This window comes from Saccopteryx bilineata, chromosome 4 (genome assembly GCF_036850765.1).
Source record: "Saccopteryx bilineata isolate mSacBil1 chromosome 4, mSacBil1_pri_phased_curated, whole genome shotgun sequence".
In the NCBI taxonomy this organism is placed as follows: domain Eukaryota; kingdom Metazoa; phylum Chordata; class Mammalia; order Chiroptera; family Emballonuridae; genus Saccopteryx; species Saccopteryx bilineata.
The window spans coordinates 147,471,912-147,496,152 of NC_089493.1; the positions used below are offsets into that span (position 1 = coordinate 147,471,912).

Sequence of the window (24,241 nt, forward strand, 5' to 3'; positions counted from 1 at the left end):
TTTCAATTCCTAGTACACTGCCCATCAATCTAAGGACCAAACAAGCTATACAGATAATCCCTCTTCTTGTTTCTTTAAAAATTTCTATAAAAATAGGTCTAGATGCAAGGGTACTGGCCACTTCCCTGTCTTATTCCCTCTCTCTCTCTCTCTCTGAAGCCCAGTGAATTCATAAACATGGAATCAATCAGTGGTTTCACACAAACTAGGTGTCTTGACTATTACCTTTCATTGGTCCCCTCACTCCCCTATTTATTTTTCTAACTTTTGGACCCTGCCTCTTACGTTTGTTCACTAGTTTCTTACAGAACTGCATGCAGACCTTTGCCAATCAGAAAATTGGAAAAATCTATTTAACCCTACACACCAAACCTGAAACCTGCCCTCGTGAAACAGAAAAATCTGGAACTCTATAAAAACACCCCTACTTCGAACAATGGTGGAAAAAACCCTTATTCTCAATGCTAGCACCAATTATAGAACCAATCCTAACTTTGTACCTAATTTTAATGCTTGCTTCTTTCTTTATCAAGTTCCTCAAATGAGAGAAATCTCCAGAATTACCTACAATCAAATGCTTTTACAACCCCTACTCCAACTACCCCAGGGAGGAGTTCACGAAGGAGGCCCCCAATAGGAATAACAGCAGGAAGTAGCTCTAGGAGATGGCCGGTCTGAGACAAACCTCCTTCCTGAACTCCATACTCTCTCCTTCCACCCACCTCTTTTCCTTTTTATCATACCACAGAGTTGAGAAATGATAGATATATGAATTTACCAGAACTTCCAACTGCCCTTTTGTTGTCCCACCTGGCTGCCTGACCTCACCCTTACTTACTGGATAATCGCCCCTGAAGCAGAAAAGTTCCAGAAAGCTGATCAACCTGCCCTAAGAAGGAGCATTCCAGAAAGCTGAAATCCTAAAACCATAAAAGGGAACATACCAGAACTTCTGACTCAGTACCGCCCTCAGGCTCTCCCACACCCTATAAAATTCACCCCTAGTCTGTAACCACTGCCCTTCTCCCTGGAGAAGTGCCCGACAGGGTTCCTTTCTTCCTTTTAATAAAGCCTGTTACTCTGGTCTTTTCGGACTCCCATGGATTCCAACATTAAGGAGGATTAGATTGGGAAAGGGAGAGTTTGGAAGCAGGAACACCAGCCAGGGGGCTCCCATGGGCATTGGGACATAAGATTGGAGCAACAGGGGCATGGTGATGGGTGGGAAGAGGCAAAAGAGAGGGGAATATCAGGCATGATGCCCAGGCTGGGCTGGCTTCAAAAGCATTTGATCTGGACAGTCTTCCAGAGTCCCCTACTCAGAAGAGTCCCAGGCTTGGTATAATGTGTTACTGCCGCTATCTCAAAATCATCAATTTTTGAACAAGGGTCCCATGTGCTCAATTTCATTTTGCACTGGGCCCTACAATTCTACAGCCAGTCCTGTTCCCAGGTTTCTGTCTTGAGCTAAGGGGTAGATCATAGTGCTAGTCATTGAAATTGGAAACAGAAGAACACATTTTGTTCCACAGGGGTGGAGATGAGTTCAGTTTGTAACACATGTCCTATGGGTCATCAAAGTAGGAATATTCAGTAGACTGTTAGAAATTCCATGTAAATTCCAAGCAAGGTACAAAGCTAGAGTTATAGACCAGGGGAGTACCACGGCCAAGGTGCTGGAGACCCTGAATGTGAATGAAAGTATGTAGAAGGAAAAGCTGGAGACAGAACCCTCGGGAACACTCAAGTTTAAGGGATCAGAGAAGGGAAGGAGAAGCAGAAGAGGAGGAGTCAGAGTCCTGTTGCAAAACATGTCCTGGAAGCCAAGGAAAAGGAGTCAGGAAGGCAGAGGGATCCTGTAAAACATGCCAAAAAGAGACCTCATAGGATCATGCCTAATGCATTTGGCAACTAGAGGTCTGGCGGTAATTACTGAGCCCACTGGTGGAGCTGGAAGTCATTACACAGGAAAAAGGGAAAGGCAGTAGGAAACTGTAAGTGCAGACTGCTTTTTCAAGAACCCAGACTATGAAGACAAAGGGAGGATAGGAGGAAAATGGGTGTGTAGAAGAAAGGCAGGTTGCGGGGTTTTCCCCAAGATGGGGAAATGGAGCAGGCCTGTGTGTGCGAGCATTGCTCGTAGGAACTCTGGTGAGGGCACACACTTCCAGGGCAGAAGCAGAAAAGATAAAGGTGGGAATGAAGGTAGACAAATTCAGATGGAGTGGGCAGAAAGTGAAAGTATTATTATACCTGCGCCCCCTGCACATATACATGCAAAAAAACCCAACAACAACCCAACAATAAATGTCTAATTTTCTTAGTAGTATTAAATTTACTACTCTGCGATATGGTCAGGAGAGCAGGGAGCTTTCGAAGAGTGATGGGGGTGAGGAACTCTGCCCATTGGGAGGACACTGCCCAGGGACAGGTGTGACTGCCAGGTAGCCCACAGGACTCAGCCGCTGTGAGAGCAGAGGCTTGCAGTTTGCATAGATGAAGAACTGTAGTGAGCAACTCTGGCCCAGGGTATTAAAACATGACAGAGGAAAAAGAGATTTGCCTTTTCCTATTTTTTTTTTTTTTTTGTATTTTTCTGAAGCTGGAAACAGGGAGAGACAGTCAGACAGACTCCCGCATGCACCTGACCGGGATCCACCTGGCACGCCCACCAGGGGGCGACGCTCTGCCCACCAGGGGGCGATGCTCTGCTCCTCCGGGGCATCGCTCTGTTGTGACCAGAGCCACTCTAGCGCCTGGGGCAGAGGCCAAGGAGCCATCCCCAGCGCCCACCCGGGCCATCTTTGCTCCAATGGAGCCTCGCTGTGGGAGGGGAAGAGAGAGACAGAGAGGAAGGAGAGGGGGAGGGGTGGAGAAGCAGATGGGCGCTTCTCCTGTGTGCCCTGGCCGGGAATCGAACCCGGGATTTCTGCATGCCAGGCCTACGCTCTACCACTGAGCCAACCGGCCAGGGCCTATTTTTCTTAATTAAGCTCTGAAGGTCCTGCATGCAACTTTATAGCCTCAAAACAGCACCTGGTTTCTCAGCACTGTTGGGGCCGCCCAGCCAGCAGGGAGGCCCCTGAGCAGGTTAGAGGCTGCAGTGGGACAAGTGTGGATTTGGACAATAACTAATGCATGGCTAAGACCTGACTGAGGCCCCTGCTTCCCTCAGCAGAAAGCATGTTTCTAAACTCATAAAGCAGCTCACTCTATGGTCTAATGATTAAACTTTCCTGGGCTCTAATTGATTACAGCAAAGTTAAAAACTGACCACTGGCCATTTAAACCTCCGTGGGTGATTAATTAGAAAACAAGCAAAATTCCTGACTGGACTAACCACTAACTACACTTTTGTCGTTCAAGGCCCTTTTGCCCTGAACAGAACTCAAAAACGCTTCAGCCTTGACTCCATCCCTTGCTAAGGCAGCAGAATTAAGTTAATTCACAAAACCGGTGGCTGAGTTCTGCCACCTGCCTCTCTTCCCTCTCCAACCCCCAGGCTACGGGTAAGCTTACATTAACCCCTTATTTAATCAGACAGGTCACACACAGTCGTTGGAGACCCTTCCTTAGAGGCCCTCTCCCCCTCCTCATTATTTGTATATGTACCATGGAGTTTCTCTCTAGAATTGCCGACGTGGTGCTTAGTTAAGTTTGTGGGAAAATGAATCTCATGAGAGACCTCTAACTTCGTGGCTGAGTCAATCCTGTCAAGGTGAGATAGGAAAAGGCGTCACTTAACAAAAGTGTCGGTCGAGAAATTATCTCAAGTAGAACCATCGTCTAGATTTAAGTAAGAAGTATATTTTTAAAAGTAGGTTCAGATAGGTAATTCAATGCCGTGGCCACCTGGGCAGGTCCTGGATACGTGTGTGAGCAAAGGAAGCGGTAAAAAGCAGTTTCCTTCCCTCGTGTGAAGACAAAGATGTCCCATCTAGCCCAAGCTCAGCGATATTGATACCAACGTTTCGCTTCTTTCTCAGGAATCAGCCTGACATGTCCACCCTTTCTAAAGGGTTAACCCGCCTTCCCCGAGTGCTCAGCGCAAGAGCTAGTAGCCTTGGGCACCTTTTCGTGACTCCTTACAAATGTAAATTGCACGAGAGCGCAGGAGGTCCCAACCGGCCCACCCCCCCCCCCCCCCAAGCCTGGCGATATGAACACCCACCTCCGAGACCAGCCCACGCGCTGCCCCCCCCCCCCCCCTGCACGCCGGGGGACACACACCCGGTGGCAGCCCCGTAGCTCCTCGCAGGGAACTGAAAAAGCTCAAACCCGGCAGCAACCGCAGACGCTTCCTTAAAACAAAAGCGTCCCGGGAGGGTGGGTCCTCACCCCCTCCAGGCCAAGTTGTGGCCTCCCGCCGCCCTCCCCCTCTGCTGGCTCTCCAAATGCGCATGAGCAGAGGCGCCTCCCTCAGTTCCTTCCAACGCGAAACTTTCTAATTCCCTTCTTTGGGTTGGGCTGCCGGTCGCTGGAAGAGCGTTCGCACCTCCGGGTGAGCTGAACAAAGTGGCTGCGCGATTTTCCCCTCTCCACCCTCCCACACCCTGCTTCCCTGGGAGCGGCAGTAAATGGAAGGGCCCCTCTCCTCTCTCTGAACATTTGCCTTTTCTCCCCACTCCGCCACTCCATAGAAGAATACGAGAAAGCAAGGCAGGCGACTGGGTGATCGTTCCTCTGCGGTGTCGCCTCGGCTGCAGGGACTGGACATGGGGCTGCTCCAGGTGTTCGCTTTCAGTGTCTTAGGTAATTCCGTGGAAACGGGGGTGGGGGGCTTGAATATGGGGAAAGAAACCCCCAAAGGCGTTTGATTTAGCTTCGAGGGCACCTGGGGAATCGGGAGAGGGGCTGGAATGGAAGTTATGCCCTGGGGTTAGATGCCAGCGCTCTTGGTGGCGGCTGAAGACGGCGCGAGGATCATCGCGTACCTGCATGCCCCGGGCTCTGTCCCCAGAGCTTCGGTCGCTGTGTGGGACTTTACACCTTCCGCCCGTCCCTGCTAGGCTCTCCGGAACGGAGGTTAGGCTCCCCGGGAGCTCATTTCCCAGTAAAGTGCCGGAGCTGAGCGCAGGCTTGTCCTGGGAACTGACTGGGGCCATGTGGCTTTAATTAACCAGCGCTGTCTGCCCCCGGATGGCGCCAGAAACAGCTGGACAGGGAACTTCCCTGGAATGGCGAAGCGTTGAAGTCGCTCCAAAGCCTCAGGGATTGCGGCTCGCCCCTAGCTCGAGAAAGCGGTGTCCCAGACAAGTCCTACACCTCGCTCCCCGCCCCCCACCTAGGGATTTTTTGCGCGTGCACGTGCGCGCACGCACACATATGCATACACTCTTATGTGCTCCCTGGATTACAAATTTCTGAGCGCACACACACTCGCACTCATAGCAAGGATGCACGGGCTGCCACGTGCACGCGGGCTCACATACGCACTCCAGCGCATTTGTACGGCATTTGTTTGCCAGCTTCCCTGCACCCAGGTCCAGTCACGTCGAAGTGGCGGGTCTCCACATCTATCTTTTGTGCCTGGAGCTGCTTCCTCAGGGCATGGCAGGTTGGGCGCGATGCCCTTGGCTGATGGACAAACTTGAGATCCTGTTTCTTTCCGAACCCTCTCTACATCCCTGCCTTCCCCGCCTTTCCTTCACTCACCTCTCCATTGTGTCTCTTTTCTGTGCATTCTGCTTTCTTCTGAACCTACTCTATCCGGGTTCCTGCTTGTTCCTTTTGCTGGGCTCGCTCCCTACTCCCAAATCCCTAACACCCCCACCACCACCTCCACGCCGTTCCCTCACCCCTTCCGCAGCGGTGTTCGGAGTCCGAGTGAGCGCTCAAGAACCGGAGTTCAGCTACGGCTGTGCGGAGGGCAGCTGCTACCCAGCCACCGGCGACCTTCTCATTGGCCGAGCACAGAGGCTCTCGGTGACCTCGACGTGCGGGCTGCACACGCCAGAGCCTTACTGCATCGTTAGCCACCTCCAGGTAAGGGTGGAGAGCCCAGCTAGAATTTCTGCGCGCACCTCCTCTGGTCCAAACTAAAGGGGCAGACCCAGGGGACTCCGCATCCTGCTAGCTACCCAGATAGGTAGCCGGGCCAGCCAGGGAGGCCGGGATTCGGCCGGTAGCTCACCCTTTGGCTCCATCTCAGTTTGCACAGTTGCATCCGCCAAGCGTTTCCTGCCGCCGCAGCTGTCGGCACAGGCGGTATGGAAAAGCAGGGCTGCAGACAGACCTGGCCCCTGCCCGGTGCCCTACCCACCAGTTCCAAAAGTCGCGCGTGCGCGCGCGTGTGTAATTTTTCCCCTTTGGAAATGTGTATAAAAATATTTTTTCTCTTTCTTTCTCTCTCTCTCTCTCTCTCTCTCTTTCTTTCCTTCCTTTCTTTTTTCTTTTCCTTCCTTCCTTCCTTCCTTCCTTCCTTCCTTCCTTCCTTCCTTCCTTCCTTCCTTCCTTCTTTCCTTCCTTTCTTCTTTCTTTCTTAGTAGTGACTTTGGTTTGTTTGTTTTTCCAAATCTTGATCTCGGATAAAGGATATTCCAGCACTGACAGACACCTTGTAAGGTCACTGCGGTCATCAGACCGGTTTTTCTCACCTCATTTGGTGCTATTCCCCTATCTACATTTATTATTAGACTTTATTAGATACCAGGATAATGCTTTCTTTTCCAAAAATGCCCTGGTTGCCATGGTACCCTGATAGATGAGGACCAAACTGAAATTTCAAGGTGTTTTCTGTTTCTAAAAGTAGAACCAGATTTTAGATTTCAGAGATTACATTTTTACAAAGTCAAAACTAATTTTAAAAGATGAGAGTGTAAATTTCCAGAATAAGGAACCCTTTCCAAGACTTGACTGATATTTCTGGCCTCTCAGGCAAGCAGTCATTAGTCTCACAGTGAGGCAAGTTTCAAGCCAATTTATTGCTCTAATTTTGGTCATTCCACCCACCTGTGTACCTGCCCCTCAGGAGGAGGACATTGCGCTGTTTACACAGCATGTTCCTGAGATGGAGTCTGCTTTTACAAAGCAGAAGGAGACCCATTTTGGAAACCTGGTAAATGAAACCAAAGGAATGTGGTAAAGTGGATTCCATTCATTTGCTTCCAGGTTTATGCAAAGATGTCTAGACTGCTTCCTCCTGATTAGAAAGGAGGCTATAATTAAACATTTTTTTGTAAGTTTTGGTAATTGTTCTTCAGTACTAGTGTCTTTGAGGACAAGTTAATGAAGACTATTTGTGTTCCCTTTTTCAATATCAGCATGTAAATTTCAACTAAAATATTATGTTAACATTTACTGCAAAAGCCAGGACATCCTGTAAATGAATCACTAGGCCCTGAAACCAGTTTTGACCAGAATAAGAACTGGACTGTTTGTGTTAAAAGCAAGTAGAGCCAGGCTCTCTGATTTACATGATTAGCCAAGAAATCGTGGAGTCCTTGCTCTCCAGGGATAATCAGCGCCTGAGGAAAGGGCCTAGGGGAGATTGGTAAAAAGTGAGTCAGGAAGCTTTATGTATTTTGTTTATGGTCCCATTGTATCCCTGACTTCTGGTCTATATTTTCATGACTTCATCTTGCCAGGCTCTAAATTGTTTTGAGAGGAAGCAGATAAATAAATTGTAATGGTACAGGCAGTTGCTATTTTCCTTGTAAGAATATCACCCCTGCTTATATGTTGTTTGTAAGGTGTGTGTGGGTCTCTGTAGATTTCAGTCGCAGTGTCATTTTCAGACTTAAGGACAGTCTGCATTTCAGAAACCTTAGCTAGAAAGCAGACCTCTGTGTGGGAAGGGAACGATTATGTTTCGCTGTTTATGATTTGCCATGCTGGAGTACAAAGGAGGTTCTTTGAACTCTCCTGACCCAACTGCCGGGGTGGCTGTGGTTCCCATTTCAGGGGGAAGGGAAATGAGAACAGTTCGAAGCTACTCTAAACCCTAAAGTGTGCCGCGCTTCCAGCTCAGGTCCACTTTGGTGTTCTTTGAGTGGGCCCCACTTTATAGTGCTCCCAATACGCTGGGACAACCTGATACCCCTTCCCCAGGTAGCCTGAGAATTTGTGGTCCACAGGCCATCACCGCGGCTTCACAGCTTGGGCAGAGTAGAAGCTAAGAAGTCTTGTTCTATAGTTCCCAAATGTTCTTAAATTTGTCTGTGTAATACTTGGTGTCTGCCTTATGTAGGTTTTAGAAAATCAGGCCAAATTGGTTTTTTTTTTCTTTCATTTTCTATTTGCTTTATGTCAGCAAAAATTTTCTTTCTTTTTTTTTTTTAATTTAATTTTATTTATTCATTTTTTTAGAGAGGAGAGAGAGAGGGAGAGAGGGAGAGAGGGAGAGAAGGGGGGAGGAGCTGGAAGCATCAACTCCCATATGTGCCTTGACCAGGCAAGCCCAGGGTTTCAAACCGGTGACCTCAGCATTTCCAGGTCGACGCTTTATCCACTGCACCACCACAGGTCAGGCAGCAAAAATTTTCTAATACCTTTTCTGCACTATACTTGAAGAGTAAGCTTCTCTAGCTATTTATTGAGATTAAGGCTTAAACCTAGAAATTTCATTTTGATTAAGTTAATAGCTGATGGAAACAGTACCTCCTTTTACTTTTGACCTTGAATGTGCAAAAGAGGAGGGCATTTTCAGGAGAATTTTATACTCAGTAAATTAAAGTGAAAACATGAGATATGTCATTTAAATAATTGGAGCACATTCATTTTTCTTGAAGCAAATAGATTTGATTTTTATATTGTGGGCTTGGTTTTTATTTGGAGGGTGTATGTGCAATTGTTTCCTTAACTCATGAAACTAACTTTGCTTTCAGGAGGACAAGAAATGCTTCATATGCAATTCACAAGATCCTTATCATGAGACCCTCAATCCTGACAGTCATCTCATTGAAAATGTGGTCACTACATTTGCTCCAAACCGCCTTAAGATTTGGTGGCAATCTGAAAATGGTATGTGGTTGGTGTGGGAACAAGTTTGTGGAGTGTGGTTGGTCACCTGGAAGGGGTTTACAGACTCCTAGGTGTCTGTGATCAGGACTGGTTGCTCTGTTCTGTGATCATGGCCTTTGACAGATTTATTGCCTGAAGCACTAACTTCTCTTGGTAAAATCCGATCCTTCTTCCTAAAGCATGCACTTCTTATAAGAAAGAAACCTTTCATGCTAGACCAAAGTATTTCCTATCCTCATTCTGAGGGGACCTTTGGGGAGTGAGTGCAGGTGCTGAGGAGGTCATGGGAAGGTACTATCTCAGAACCCTATTCTTCCACAAAAATTAAGCATCTTTCATTTTAATCAACCCCAAATGAAAGGGCAGAATCAGCCCCCACCACTATCTCCACCTTCTTTCTATCTAAAGAAAATTCAATAATAGTACTATAAACAAGCAAGAGATGTGATTTTTCAAAGACTTGGTCAACATGGATGACCCCGAGTTGGTTTACCTAGTGAGTGTGAAAATCAGTCCTTTGTATTTTCTTTGTCTTTTGGATTTTGGTTTAATAAATTCATCACATATAATATTACTATTGCTGTGAAATTAAACTGAAATTAGGTTTACTCTTGTTTCAAACTTGAATGCTGCACTTTGGAAAAGAGTTATTGTGTTTGTTAGTTAACGTGTATTATTAGATTTAAAAAAAAAATGAGAAAGGGCTCTAAAGTGAAGCTAAGTCCAGCCATAGAAAGCACAGACACTACTAAATCTCTTTATTCTATGCCTACACCTGAGAGATATGCCTACACTTCAGATATATACCCTACACCAGAGAAATGTTTGAATGCTTGCCACCATTCACTCTATAAAGAAGAACTCCCTTAATAGACTTCTTCATCACTGACTGTGAAATCCCACATGCTTTCTAGAAGACTGTTGGTTTCTGGGGAGGGTTGATTATTCTCTGGTTGGCCTTGGGACTCCATTGGTTACTGGCTTGATTGAGGTAGACTGGTCCCCAGAAAGCATGTATCAGTGTCTTATTAATTCTTATAGGACAATATCTTGGTTGATAGATTAGTGTGAAAGAGAATTTTCTGGCAATCTGTGCATGGACTACAGAGGACTACTGACGAGGAGCATTTTCTGACTGCTCACATTCTTCTATTGAAAGGGAGAGAGAGAAGAGAGATGCTGTTCCCATGTTAGTAGCAGTAAAATAGTTCATCATGTACTAGAGCTCTAGAAGAGGGGTTTTGTTGATTGCATCAGGAGTTTAAAATTTTCTACAGCTTTTCATTTGTGTGGCAAGAGTCGCCAAATGCCAGAAAGAAGGCTTTTTCCACTAGGCGGGCCGGATTTCTCTGTCACTGACATGGGATGCAATGACATGAGACTATGGAACTTGGTCTTTGGAAAGTCAGGCGGATTGTTACTGTCCACTGTCATCTCTTTGTTGTCTGATAGTTCACAATTCAGGACATTTTTTTGTAAATAGGATTTTATCTATTTTTTGGGTGTTTTGTCCACAGGGAGCTTTACATGGAGGCATAAATGACTGGTTCTCAGGCATAGATTCCAGCTGGGCTTGTGCAGCTACTTTTAACTCACCTCCGTGATGCCCTGCCCTTGGTCTGGCAGAGATCAGACACACTGGAGTAATGGTCTGTTTCTTTCCTCCACGGCTTTCTCTTCCCACATTAAAACGACTGTGGTACTTTATTAGGTTGTAAATTTCAAGTGGAATATGCTTTTAGGCCACATGTTGTAGCGCATGGTCTGATGCTGCAGAAATGGCGCTCGTCCTGTGTGTACTTCATTGTTTCCTTATCTCTTCATTTGGAACAAATATTGCTGGGTTTTAAAAGCCTGGGAAGGGGAGATGTATGGTTACTTGGCTAACATTTCACATGGAAAGAAGTGTCCAGAGTAGGTTTATCGTGTAGTTCTTTTTAAAAATTTAGATAAAGCTAGTATATGACTATAATTTTTTTTCTTTAACATTCCAGCTAACTCATATCCATTCCAGTGACCACTTTCCCCTCCCCCAATCGACTTGGTAGTCTTCCAGCAGGAGGCTTTATTTCAAAAGTCCTACTGATTTCCTGAAAATACACCAGCCCGTGACATGATTTAATCTGACACATTCCTGTCTTCTTGGATTTAAAGCCTCTTTTAATCTGGAAGATGGACCCCCAAAGCCCTCTGAAGTGCCGGAAGATGGAAGGCCTCCTTTGCAAACAGGCAGGGCCCAAGGGGTCAGAGGGGTTAGAGTGAGGTGTTTTCCATCTCTGAATTCCAGTGGCCCTTCCATGTGTGAGCGCCTGTGTGCTGGACCTGCAGGGCGTGGAGCACAGGCTCCTGTTTGTTCAGGCCCTCCCCTCCAAAGGGGAGATGTGGGTGTTTGTTTGGGCTAGCTTGTTTATTGGACCAGCCCTTTGTCTCTCTGCCATTGTGTTTCAGTTGTGGAGATGCACCAGCCCCTTCCCCAGCAGGCTGGGCTTTTCTAAATTGGAGTGTAACCAGCGTAACTGGTAGACTCATATTTCCCTTCCTATTGCTGCGGAAGGAAAAAGAGAAGATTTGTGTTTGTCCCAAAGGAGGATTGTGACCCTGTGCTTTGGAGTGCAAGCTGAGTCCCCACTGTGCACAGGAAGTGCCCTTCTCCATTCCCCCTGGAGAGCCTCTTGGCTAGGAGGGGTGGGAAGATGTCTCACTGTTTCCTAAGCAAAGATGTCTTTGATGCAGCTGGAGGCATTCTGCCAAATGTCTTATTCCAGGGAGCAGATTCAACATGTTGAACTCCAAAAAGATTTGTAGAAGACTGAAGGACCCTTCTGATTGGTGCTTTAACACCTAAACTTGAACACAGGTTTATTGTCCTCTTATCTGCATCTTCAGCTTAAGATAGGAAGCAAAAAGGATTTCTCTAAAGAGGATAAAGATAACGTAATAGCCTCAATTGTTCACAGATGTTCCTTTTTACCTTACTGTTTTTTTTTTTATTAAAAAACAAAATCTATAGGTGTGGAAAATGTAACCATCCAACTGGATTTGGAAGCAGAATTCCATTTTACTCATCTCATAATGACCTTCAAGGTAAGGAATCCATAAACTTTTTCACAAGTGACACATGAGAACACTATGTAAATCCCCCTTTCGAAACACATGTCTGTTGTGAATTGAGCTAAATGGGAACTTAGATATTATCATTGCAATTAACTGGGACAATTGAGTAGATTTCTAAACACGGAAATGAATTACTATGCTTAACAAATACTCTATCTTCACAGCAGTAACTGAGCAAGCCACTATTCTAAGGTAATTCAACTGTAAACTTTTAATTAGGTATCTTTTTATTTCCCCATGGAGAGACAGCTCTGACTCTTCCAAACCACAATTGAACATCTGGAGAATAAATCCCTGGTCACTTGTGTTGATGATTTAATGCTGAGTTTGATAACTGAAAAGGGAGTGTATTATCTTTATTTAGTTGCCAAGGTTTTGCAAAATTTGTGGGAACAGTTTTACAGTTCTTTAAGAAATCTGTATGCCTTCTTAAATGTGGATTTTCTCATCATTTTTCTTTTTGAGATGTAAAATGATTCCAGTACTAGGGAATGTCTGTACAAAGTCCCTTTGTTTCTTCTTAAGCAGCTGCCTGGAAATGACAGACTCCACATGGCTTAGAGTGCACACTAAACCTATAATTTACTTATTACTTCTTAGATTAAAATCACTGGTGAATAGTTTTCAGTTGAAGTTGGGGGCCTTATCTATACCCTCTCAGGTTAGAAAAAGGTACCAGACTAGATTTACCATGCAGGCAGGTAGCCACAAAAGTCTCACTATGTCCTCTACTGAAGCCTGGGAGGCCAGGCCATGGGTGGGCATGGAGGTCAGAATGTGGCTGGGCTGCTGGTTCCCAGGCCCTCTGCCCCTTCCCCAGGAAGCTGCTGTTACTGCTGGGGAGGAAAGTTTACACTGACACCTGATACTGAGAGGACTGGGAGGGCTTCCACTGAACATTTTTGTCACTTACTCTTTGTCCCTTCATCAATTACACAGTCAACCTGACGGTTAGAATTAAAACTCAGCTACTCATAAGGATATTGCCTTCATGTTATGTGACATTTTTATTAATGTTTATGGTCCTGTCTTTTACTTTGGAAAGGGCATCTGTTTACATATAAAGGTAGTTCTGAGTTTCTTTACAACCACAAGTCCTTTGGGCACATATTCTGTAGTTGGAATTCATTCAAGTGAATACAATGGGCCAAAGATGAAATTCTGTGCAGAAGTGCAGAAGCTCAAATAGAGGAGGTGGTGATTTAACTGAGATGTGAAAAATGGCTGCAAGCAGTCATACTTTAGTTTATGGAAAAGAACTCATCCTCTGGGTCCTAGTTCATATGTGAAAAGCAACATCTATGGGGTTGGACAGATTTGGGTGTGAGTCCCCATTCTGCCCCTTACTGTCGTGTGTGGGAAGAGCTTTGGCTTCCCTGTTGGTAAAGTGGGAACAATAATGGCACCTGTGTTATAGAGTTGTGTGATATATCCCTCTGCTCCGGTTATAGGGGCAATCGTGCTACCCTGGCCTGTAGTAAAAACGTGACCATTTCCATATGTGCTGATGCTTGGCACATAATTGCTCTATAAATATTTACTGATAAATGAGTAACTAAATGAGTTAACCCAACCATCTTCTGTTTGAAAGAAACTGCTCCGGGCTTTATGGGCTATTTTAGAGGTGGTTTAGAGGTCACTGCCCTCCTGAGACTTCCATTCTTCTAGGGGAGAAACTTACTTGCAGATAACTCAGATATACGACAGAGTGTGCTAACTGCTGTAGCAGAAGTTCAGATGTGCATTAGCACAGAGGAGCGGGAAGTTAACTGTAGCCTGGGAGACGAGAGAAAGCTTCATGAGGACAGGGCTGTGGTGCGCTTGACCTGGGCCAGGAAGAGTGAGCAGGATTTAAGTGGGAAAAGATGGGGAAAAGCCATTCTAGCAGAGGGAACAGTTCGAGCACCACTCTGGCGTGGGACCTCAGGCAAGGTGTGTTCAGCACGTGCAATGTACATTTGCCTCAAGCTTGGAGTAGCGAGGGGAGGAAGGGAAGTAAGATGACAGAAGGACCATGACTTCTTGCAGAGGAGTGTGAACTCAAGACCTGTATTTCAGGGAGGGAGTCAAGGGGAAATGCAAGGGAGGGCCTGGGACAACACTGGGGGCTCCTGTTGAGGTCTTGTTGAGAAGGACTGACTGAGGAGGGAATGCAGTCCCTGGGAGGCTGTCTGTGATCCTTGGGTGGAAAGGAGCCACTTCCTGCAGGCCAAGTGCCTTGGAAAGCAGATGGGAAGCTTTTTCAGATCAAACATGTCCCATTATCTCCCCCCCACACCGTCTCTGAGAATCATCGCTGAGAGGTGGAGCCGGTTTTCTAAGAAAGTCAGGTGGGCCCCTTAGAATCAAAGGTTAAACCATAAATTGGAGAAAGATTGGGAGCAGAGCAGTGGAAGGAAGGGTAAGGAAAGGAATACATCAAAGATTACTCTAAAAAAAAATTACTCTGACGTCCACACTGACTAACTAGGAGGGTGGTGATACCAATTAACAATAGGGAGGGCAGGAAGGGGTTGAGGATGGAGAGTACAAGTTGTTCTTACTTGTGTTTGCCGTAGAGATGGCCAATGGTTGAGTACATTGCATTTTCTTAAGCTAGTAAAATTTATTTAGCATATACACAGTATGTTTTTTTATATAGTCAGACAGTTCCAAACTCACAGCTCTTTTATTTCGTGTGAACTTCAGAGGCTACGCTGCAGCACAGGAGGGCCAAATAGGTTGGTGACTAAGCCAAGAGCATGGAAAAGCTTCCGTTCTGTAGGTAAAATGTGTTGTTCTTATTTCCAGCAGCTTCTTAACTCCACAGGAAATTAAGTAACCCGCCAGTGGCCCTTTGAGACTCAGAAATTTCCAGAAGGGCAGGAAGCATAGCCAGGACTGTCTGTAAGGCTTTTCCTCTCTGCTCCCTAGTGACACATGCATCAGGCAACTCTCTCTCTTAGTATCTTCACTCTTCTCATGGAGAGTTTGTTGGTTCAGTTAGCCATTGGGTTTTCCTCTCTTACTTTAAAATTCTAATAAAGTATCATATTTTTTATTCCTGAACATGTAAAAAAATAAAAAGACAAAAAATTTGAGCAACTAGTAAGTGAATAAGTCAAAGAATCTGTCAAAATGTGACCTTTAATTTCTTCCCCTTGTCTCCTTTACCAGTGGAAAAGACCATTGGGATTATTAAGAGAAGCAAGAGGAGGTCTGGGAATGTACTCATTTTTCCTTTAGTTGTCACCCAAATGTGTCAAACATTGGTTTGAATTCAGAAGTGTCTGTTTAGGTTCTGTTTGCTAGGTCTGTTTAACTTTCTGACCTTCCTGCACTGTCATCTGACATCCACTTCCCAGAATGCATTGCCTGTTCATCCAGGCTGAAGCATCTGCCCACATTTAGTGCTCATTCTGCTTCCTCTCTTCCAGTTGAGCCTGTTCATCACACCCTCTAAACTTCTGCTCTCTTCTTAAGATTTTTGTCGTCTTATGCCTTCCTCTCTGGCATCCATTTTTCAGTCTTCTATTATTCCACTAGCCAATAAGGCAGAAAGACATATTTGGTCTTCATTCAGCCTGGATTTGAATCTAAGTTCCACCAAAAGCTAGCAAGTCAGTTGGTGTCTCTGAGTTCGGTTTCCTGATCCATGAGACAAATGTGGTGTGAAGCTGTATTAGTTCCCTAGAGCCTCCATAGAAAGTATCACAGATCCGGTGGCTTAACCTGCAGTCTAGAGAACATGTCAGCAGATTTCTTCTGTGGCTTTTCTTTCCTTCTTATAGATGGCTGGCTGTTTTCTTGTGTTTTCACATGGTCTTCCCTCTGCTCATGCCTGTCTCCTAATTTCTTCTAAGGACACCAGTCAACATGGATTGGGATGGTCTATAATGACCTCATTTTACTTAATTATCCCTTTAACGACCCTACCTCCAAATACAGTCACGGTCTGAGGTACCGGGGCTTAGTCTTCAACATAACAACTCTGGGAGGGTACAGGTCAGCCAGGCAATCATATAGTTAAAGTCCCTGGTACCAGTCTCTTTCCTTCCTTATCTAACCCTTTGTGGATGCATTTTCTTGGAGCACTGACTTTGGCTCTTTTATCTTGCCCTTTGCTTTTTGGGGAAAAATTATACATTTGGGGGTTTCAAATGTTATATGGATGTAGTGATTCCTGAACCCATGTTCCCAGCTCCATTCTTGCAGCTATGTGCTGGCCATTGTCTTCAGTTGTCTAGGGGGCGTCACCACGTGGCTGCCTCACATGTCATTCGTCCAAAACCAAATGCCTTCACATCTCTTCTGTGTCTCTGTTATTAGTAACATAGTTCCCCAGCTACCCGAGCTCAGGTGCCTGTGTTTCTTTCCTCTCCCTCCCTTTCCACTGAAATCTAATTGATCACCGAATCCAATTCTATACATTTTTCTTTCACCAAATTCTCAGAGCAGTCAGTTTGGTCCCTTTATCTGTATTTAAACTGTAAGGCTTGAGTTAAGACCTTCACCTTTTTTCTGTTGCTTGGTTTCCTTGTCTCTTTTTTTCATGCGCGATATCTCTGCCACAGTTATTTTTCTAAAGTGCAGTCTAACTGTTATACTATTTTGTCCAGTTCCATCTGTGTTTCCCTTTAATTGTCATTGTACAAAGATGAAGTAAACCCCTTAGCTCGAGTTGCTCCCTGCTCTGTGAAGGATGCTGCTGTGAATGTGCATGTACAAATATAAGTCTGAGTTCTGTTTCCAGTCTTTTGCTTGTATAGCTAGTTCCTGAGTTAGTAATTTCTTCCTCTTATTTTCCAAAGCACACCACACATGACTCTACTATAGTGTTTGCCATATTGTGTTGTAAATGATGATTTATACCCATATCAACACCTCAATGGACTACCTCCAGAATATAGACCAGTGTGTGGTACTGAGGGAAGTCTTTACACATCTACTGAATTATTAAATGAACCATCGAAAGAATAAGCACTCAAACTAACCAATCATATTATGGGCCTGTTTATAATCAGCTTGTAAAGAGAAACAGCTTACTAATCTTTAGGAGAGTGGGAGAAAGTGCAACAGTTAGAGGCTAGATACTTTCTTCACAAGGAGAGTCTCCCCAGAACAACAGCTTCAAGTATTTGAAATCTAGCTACAGTCTAAATACCAACCACATGCAGTCAGGGCTGTTGCACACATTTGAGTAATATTTTCATCTGAGATTTAAACAATAATCTACTACAAATAAGAAACCACCAAATGAACCCTTCCCACCCTGCCCTTAGACATTCCGTCCAGCCGCCATGCTGATCGAGCGGTCGTCTGACTTTGGGAAAACCTGGGGCGTGTACAGATACTTTGCTTACGACTGTGAGAGCTCGTTTCCAGGTATTTCAACTGGCCCCATGAAGAAAGTCGACGATATAATTTGTGATTCCCGATATTCTGACATTGAACCCTCAACGGAAGGAGAGGTTTGTTTCCTTTTTTGTGTCACATTCTACTTGCAAATTGTTTTTATCATTGCAAAAATACCAATTATTCTTCTGTCTATTTTTAGGTGATATTTCGTGCTTTGGATCCTGCTTTCAAAATAGAAGATCCTTATAGTCCAAGGATACAGAGTAAGCTTGTTTTCATGTAAAAGTCTGATGGAAAATTGCAATCATGGAAGAACTTTTACCCAGAGAACTGCTACCCAGAGTTTAACTATTCAGTACTAAATACACTCCCTTTATTTCTTTTTCTCTGCAATACCCTACCAGAAGGTTTTGAAATTGGCAGTAACAAAAGTCTTTGCTGACAAGGAACATGTTTTCATGAAAGATTTATGTCATAGGTGCTCAATCAATTATGCTTATCATAATACATTATTTATTTTATTGCTCAGTATAATGTGTGTGTGTGTGTGTGTGTGTGTGTGTGTGTGTGTGTTATTAGGCTATAGATTAAGCTTTTGTAACAAAGTGTCCCAAAAAATACAGTGGCCCAAATAAATGGAAGTTTATTTCTCTTACAAAATTACTCAGTGGGATTTTCAGAGGAGTAGCTCATTGCTACAAATAGGCTCACTAGATAGAATACAGGCTGAAACCCAAATTTGACTTGTAAATAAACAATGAACTATTTTTTAGTATAACTATGTCCCATGTAATATTTGGGATGTACTTATACTAAAAAATGATTGTTTACCAGAAATTCAGATTTATCTAAGCATTTTGTATCTTTATTTCTAAATCTTGCAGTCTTTCTTAGCCAGTAGGTCATCCAGGTCCCCAGGTTCCATCTGTCTTACTGTCTTTGTCCACATGGTTAGAGCTGGACCAATAATACCCTTTTCCCAACCTGTGGGAGGGGAGGGAGTGAAGGGCAAGTGACACAGGAGCTGTTACCACTTCTATTTGCATCCCATTGGCCACAATTAGTCACATGGCTACACTGCAGGCGACATGGTGGAACATCCCTAGTTAGGTGGCCACGTGCTCTTGACTAGGGCTCTTGCTATCAAAGAAGAAAGAGAAGAAAGAACAGTCGAGGGAAATCACAAGTCTCACCCATACTCAATGTGCTCAGTAAGGTGAGGCTTGTTTCCTTTTTACATCTGGGTAAACTGAGGCTCAGAAAGTTGGTAAACATGTAGAAGGTGGCAAATAATGTCAATCAGATCCTAAACCTGAATGTTAGGACTCTCCGTTCAGAGCTCTTAGCAGCATTCAGTAACTGTGCTATGTCTTCCAGAATTACATGTTGATCTTTTGGGGAGCAGAATGTGCACTGACTAAAGAATGGGCCTTGGAGTCAGACAGGTATAAGTTTAAGTCCCAGTGCCAGCGTGTTATATCTGTATGACTTAGGGCAATTTACAATATTTGCTTAAAGTCTTTTTAAGCCTCTGTTTTTTTACATCTGTAAATGGGAAGAGTGATTGTTGACCTTAAGGTTGTTAGAGAGGGAAGATGAGTTGATGTCTATAAATCACGCACCAAAGTACCTGACGCATAGAAAGTGTTGGAGATCCTGAGGCTGCCCTGCTGTTGTTGCTGTCAGCTGTGACTAGGTCTAGTGTGCTCCTGGTCCCATGGTCAGAGTGGAGGGGGCGCTCCCCGCCTGCTCAGGTGCATGCGGTCAGGCGAGCAGCAGCAGGGCCGACTCTCACTTCCCAGCTGAGCATGGCCCTGTTGCACCCATGGGGCTACCAGCCTGAAGCACGGAAGGAAAGAAAGGAAGAAGTCCAGGAATACTGCCAAAAGAGTGCTCTTTTCCTGCTTCACTAATTTTATGTGTGGCCCTGACTGGTCTCTAATTTAATGGCATGTCCAGCACTATGCCGTTTGTGAGTGAGCTCTGTGAGGCCTTCTCTCCCTGTCCTCACAATCCACTTGTGAGAAATGTCCACCTGGGCTCCCAGGAAGACACCACCCCACCCTGCCAATGCAGGACCCTGAAAGAACCTGTGGTCTGCTCATTTTTAAAAATGTTTATTTATTTATTTATTAATTATTGATTTTAGTGATAGAGGAAAAGAAAGAAAAGGAGAAAGAAAAACACTGACTTGTTGTTCCCATTATTCATTTATTCATTGGTTGATCTTACACGTGCCCAGACTGGGAATCAAACGCACAACCCTAGCATGTCGGGGGACGATGCTTTAAGCAACTGACCTACTCAAGCCAGGACATAGTCTGCTTCATTTTAAGTGAAACTTGTTAGACTTGAGGACTGTGTTACCATTATAATTCAGTTGTCTTCTGTTATTAAATGGCATCAGAAAACCTATTTCTATATCAAAGAAACATCCCTTTCAGCTGTTCATGCTTTTGATTTACTTTGTAATCAAGAGAACAATATCTCTTTAATTGTTCCTATTGCTGAGACCTTTGAGACTCACTTCAAAAGTGATTTTTACCTCTTGGAACAGCAGTCAATGTGAGGCTTAGTTGTTGTTAAATATGGCAGGAGAGTGGAGGGAAGTGTATTTGCTCTGCTGAGGGCTTCCACAAAGATCAGTTCAAGGGTTTCTAAATACTCCAGGTGATCTTCAAGTTTGTTGTTCGGCCTCTTGTCAATAGGCACTTGGTCTCTCTGTGCAGGAGCATTTGTGCAGGAGGAAGTGTCAGCATTCATAAATTCCATTCCGCTCAGTAGACCACGATTTCTCTGTCTAGTTTCCGATTTTACAAAGAGCCCAAGCTTAGTGCATAGACTCATGGACTTTCTTTTTCAACCCACAGTCCTTATTGTAAGCTATGCATATATCATAAGTATTTAAAATTGGAGTTGGGCTGTGAAAGTTATCTGCTGCGCTGGGCAAATTCCCTGTTGTCCTGTGTTGTAAATGATTAGAATGCATCAGCAGAAGTGAAGTAAGGCTTGGGAGCAGTTTCAGGCTCCAGAGCTACGTGGGACAGCAGATGGACCAGTCAGTCTTTTGGGGTCCACTTTAGCAAGAGCAACTTAATAATTAGTGAAAACACTGCTCAGAAGGTCGAATGGCTCTTGGTTTATAAAGTTACTATAGAATGCAATTGACATCCTGGCTTTTATATCAGCATAGGTCTACAGACCCAGGAAAAAGAAGATAAAATGAAAGAATTTTGATCTATAAGTAACTTATAATTCAGAAAAAAGAACTTGTTCCAACATTCTAATACTAAGATCCTTTAACCTTCTGCCACTGTATTGTATTGGTAATTATATGGGTAAATTTTTATTATAAAACTAGGACAAAAAAAGTTACAGATTGTCATGTTGCTTTAAGACTTGATTGAGATATTCTGTACTTGGACTGTGATTGTCCTATAGTGTTAAATCTAACTTAGTAACTTGGATTTCATCTAAATGGTGGGAAATTTCAGATAATATTGTCCTCTCCAAAAATAAACAAATACAAGGTGGGGCAAAAATAGATTTACAGTTGTGAGTACATGAAGCACAATTATTTATTTATTTATTTTTGGTTTTCTTTTTGACAGAGACAGAGTCAGAGAGAGGGACAGATAGGGACAGACATACAGGAAGGGAGAGAGATGAGAAGCATCAATTCTTCGTTTGGTACCTTAGTTGTTCATTGATTGCTTTTCATATGTGCTTTGAGGGGGGGCTTTAGTAGAGCAAGTGACCCCTTGCTCAAGCCAGTGACCTTGGGCTCAAACCAGCGACCTTGGGCTTCAAGCCAGGGACCTTTGGGCTCAAGCTAACAACCGTGGGATCATGTCTATGATCCCATGCTCAAGCTAGTGACCCCACGTTCAAACTGTTGAGCCTGTGCTCAAGCCTGATGAGCCCGCGCTTAAGCTGGCAACCTCAAGGTTTTGAACCTGGGTCTTCTGCGTCCTAGTCTGATGCTCTATCCACTGTGCCACCACCTGGTTAGGTGAAGCACAGTGTCTTCTTGCATTATTATTTATTAGTAAAATTTTATTGTTTTCCATACAAACAACTGTAAATCTACATTTGCCACACCCTGTATGTTTCTTTCTAACTACTTCATAATAATATTAATGAAAATTTGGGGTGCTATGATAAAACTGTTCCCACCTGAATGGATTTTCTGATTCTGAGGCTGACACTGACTGCTGTAGGGACCAGGTGGCATTGCAGTAGGTGAGATTACTCTACCAATCATGCAACCACACTCTTCAGTTTCTCTGCTTCTGTAGTTCTAACTGAAACCTCAGTCTACAAACAAACACATTACAAAATAAACGTTCTCATTAAACTAATAAGAAGGTAGTAACCTTTGTTTCTTCAGAGACCATCGCATTAGGTTAAAGTTTACTATTATGATCATCTAGATCAGTGGTAGTCAGCCTGGTCCCTACCGCCTACTAGTGGGCGTTCCAGCTTTCATGGTGGGCAGTAGCGGAACAACCAAAGTATAAATAAAAATATAGATTTAACTATAGTAAGTTTTATAAAGATTTATTCTGCCAAACAGCGAAAATCCTACATAAAGTACTTGGTAAGTAATTATTATTATATGCTTTAACTTGCTGTAACTCTGCTTTATAAGTTTTATAAAGTAAAGTTACTTTCCTACTTTATAAATCACCATTACTGTGGAACCGGTGGGTGGTTAGAAAATTTTACTACTAACAGAGATACGAAAATGGCGGTAGGTATAAAAAGGTTCACTACCCCTGATATAGATCATATAAGGAGGGCAAACTTGACTTCAGCCATTTCTATTTGTCTTGCCTTTCTGTAAAAAGAAAAAAATGTATATTACAAAAAAAAATCTTGCTTGTTTGATCAGAATTTTCTTCTTGGTGGCCTTTATAGATCTCCTGAAAATCACCAACTTGAGAATCAAGTTTGTGAAACTACATACTTTGGGAGATAACCTTTTGGATTCCAGAATGGAGATTCGAGAGAAGTACTACTATGCAGTTTATGATATGGTGGTTCGTGGCAATTGCTTCTGCTATGGCCATGCCAGTGAGTGTGCCCCTGTGGACGGAGTCAGTGAGGAAGTAGAAGGCATGGTAAGCAGGCCCCGTGTGGCTTTCTCCTTCTTACCGGTGAACCTATAAAGAAAATTGAAGCTTGTCTTACCTTAGGCCTTTCTCATTTTCTAGGCTTTTGTTTTTTTTTTTCCAGACTTACAATTAGGCCTTTGCACCACAGTGATTTTCTCTGCTGACTTTCTTGGTCTATAAGTATGTAAGGACTGTTGTTAGACCCTGAATTCATTTTTGGAAATTGTTGCTGTGGGCTGATGCTATAGTGGATGTTTTAATCAATAAATAGTAAGATATTTCTAAATAACAACACATCTTCCTTTCTTCAGGGGAAATTAAAAATCACAAGCATTCTAGTCTCCTTTCATGCTAGAAGGCATAAATTGGTCCCAGTTCAAAGAAACTGGAAATTTGAATTTAAACCATGGACTATCATTTAGGAATCAAATGGGCCTTGTTTCCTTATATCTTCTAGTTTCATTCTTTTTCCTGTGTTTTCAAATTATGTAGTTATAAAATATTGAGATTTGGGTGATATGCAAAATGGATAGAGTATTTTACCAGTTTCTGAGTGCACTGGTAATTCTTATACCCATAGGATTTTAACAGCAGACTGGATATATTAAACCAACTATCTTTAATAGAAGAAACCAAGAATTAAGTTTCATTTGCCAGAGGGCCCTAAATAAGTAAATGACAGATGTAAATTCAAATCAGCTCTCCCGAGTTTGCCCCAGGGTTCCTGTACTGGATGTGAGCCTCCCTCCCTGGGGAAGGCGGAGCCTCGCTGACTTACTGTTGGCCTTTTCAAAGTTTGCTAGTAGTTCTCAGCTGAGAAGGTGCTGGATTGAGTGTAGTCTACTCAAACTTGTCTTCCCTCTACTCCAGTTAGAAATTGTTTACAAGATAAAGTAGAATTTCTAACGGAGCCTAAAGGGCAGATTCATCCTAATCTTGGTGCGGCTCCTTCTGGAGAAGGCAGCAGATGGGGTTTACTTCCAGTGTGGAGAATCTGGGGTGTGGCCCGCGCGAGGAGGGATGGCTCTGCCAGGGCCCACAGCCCCAGACTGTTTATTCAGAAACTGCAGAGCAGCGATCTTCAGCCTTTCTCATCTCCTTGCACACACCAACTAATTACTAAAATTCTGCAGCACCAAAAAAATTTTTTTTCTGACAAAAAAATTGGTATAATGTTGATTCATTCACACTGGACAGCTCCTGTTGTGTTGGTCGTTGTCATTTTTTTTATTTGACAATCTGAGGGGAAGAGGTCAGTGTTCCGGTCTAAATAGTCAGGTAGTGCATGTTGTTAAAATTCTCCCGCACAGGGCTGAAGAGTCTGTGGTATGGACTTGGGGCTGTTTTCAGTCTATGTGAAATCAACTTGTGATGACAGGATTTTAGTCTTCTGCTATCTGCATTCCTGTCAAAGTGGGTCCAGGGTGAACCTGCCCGGCCAGTTCCTGAATTCCATCCCGTAGAAACTAGTGTTGAGGCTAAATGCCCAGAGGGCAGACTGAAGAAAGTGTGATTTACTACCCAGGGGCTGCTGCCTGCCCCCCAGTGACCAGGCGGAGGAGTGCATCCTGGGCCCTCAGAGAGCAAAATAATGTGTATCTTTGTCTGAGGTGTTGTATTTCCTTGCATAAAGGAAAAAAATAAATGTAAATATAAAATAATTGACAAAAAGAATTTAAGTGCTGTGCCTAAAGTCAAAGACAAAGCAAGCA

At 43.9% G+C, this 24,241-nt stretch overlaps 1 protein-coding gene across 2 annotated transcripts in view; it reads left to right on the top strand.

The window, feature by feature from the left end:
- The first annotated feature begins 4,353 nt into the window (after positions 1 to 4,353).
- LAMB1 (laminin subunit beta 1) overlaps positions 4,354 to 24,241 on the top strand; it is an 83,777-nt gene continuing 63,889 nt past the window's right edge. The window contains exons 1-8 of one of the 2 annotated variants that reach the window (XM_066272184.1): positions 4,354 to 4,501; positions 4,641 to 4,752; positions 5,810 to 5,985; positions 8,826 to 8,961; positions 11,972 to 12,045; positions 17,337 to 17,525; positions 17,612 to 17,675; positions 22,333 to 22,535. In XM_066272184.1, the coding sequence (XP_066128281.1) occupies positions 4,716 to 4,752; positions 5,810 to 5,985; positions 8,826 to 8,961; positions 11,972 to 12,045; positions 17,337 to 17,525; positions 17,612 to 17,675; positions 22,333 to 22,535 (879 nt within the window). In that variant the 5' untranslated portion in view covers positions 4,354 to 4,501; positions 4,641 to 4,715. Of the gene's footprint in view, positions 4,502 to 4,640; positions 4,753 to 5,809; positions 5,986 to 6,973; positions 7,058 to 8,825; positions 8,962 to 11,971; positions 12,046 to 17,336; positions 17,526 to 17,611; positions 17,676 to 22,332; positions 22,536 to 24,241 lie in introns of those variants that run through there. The other variant, XM_066272185.1, reaches the window with a different exon arrangement.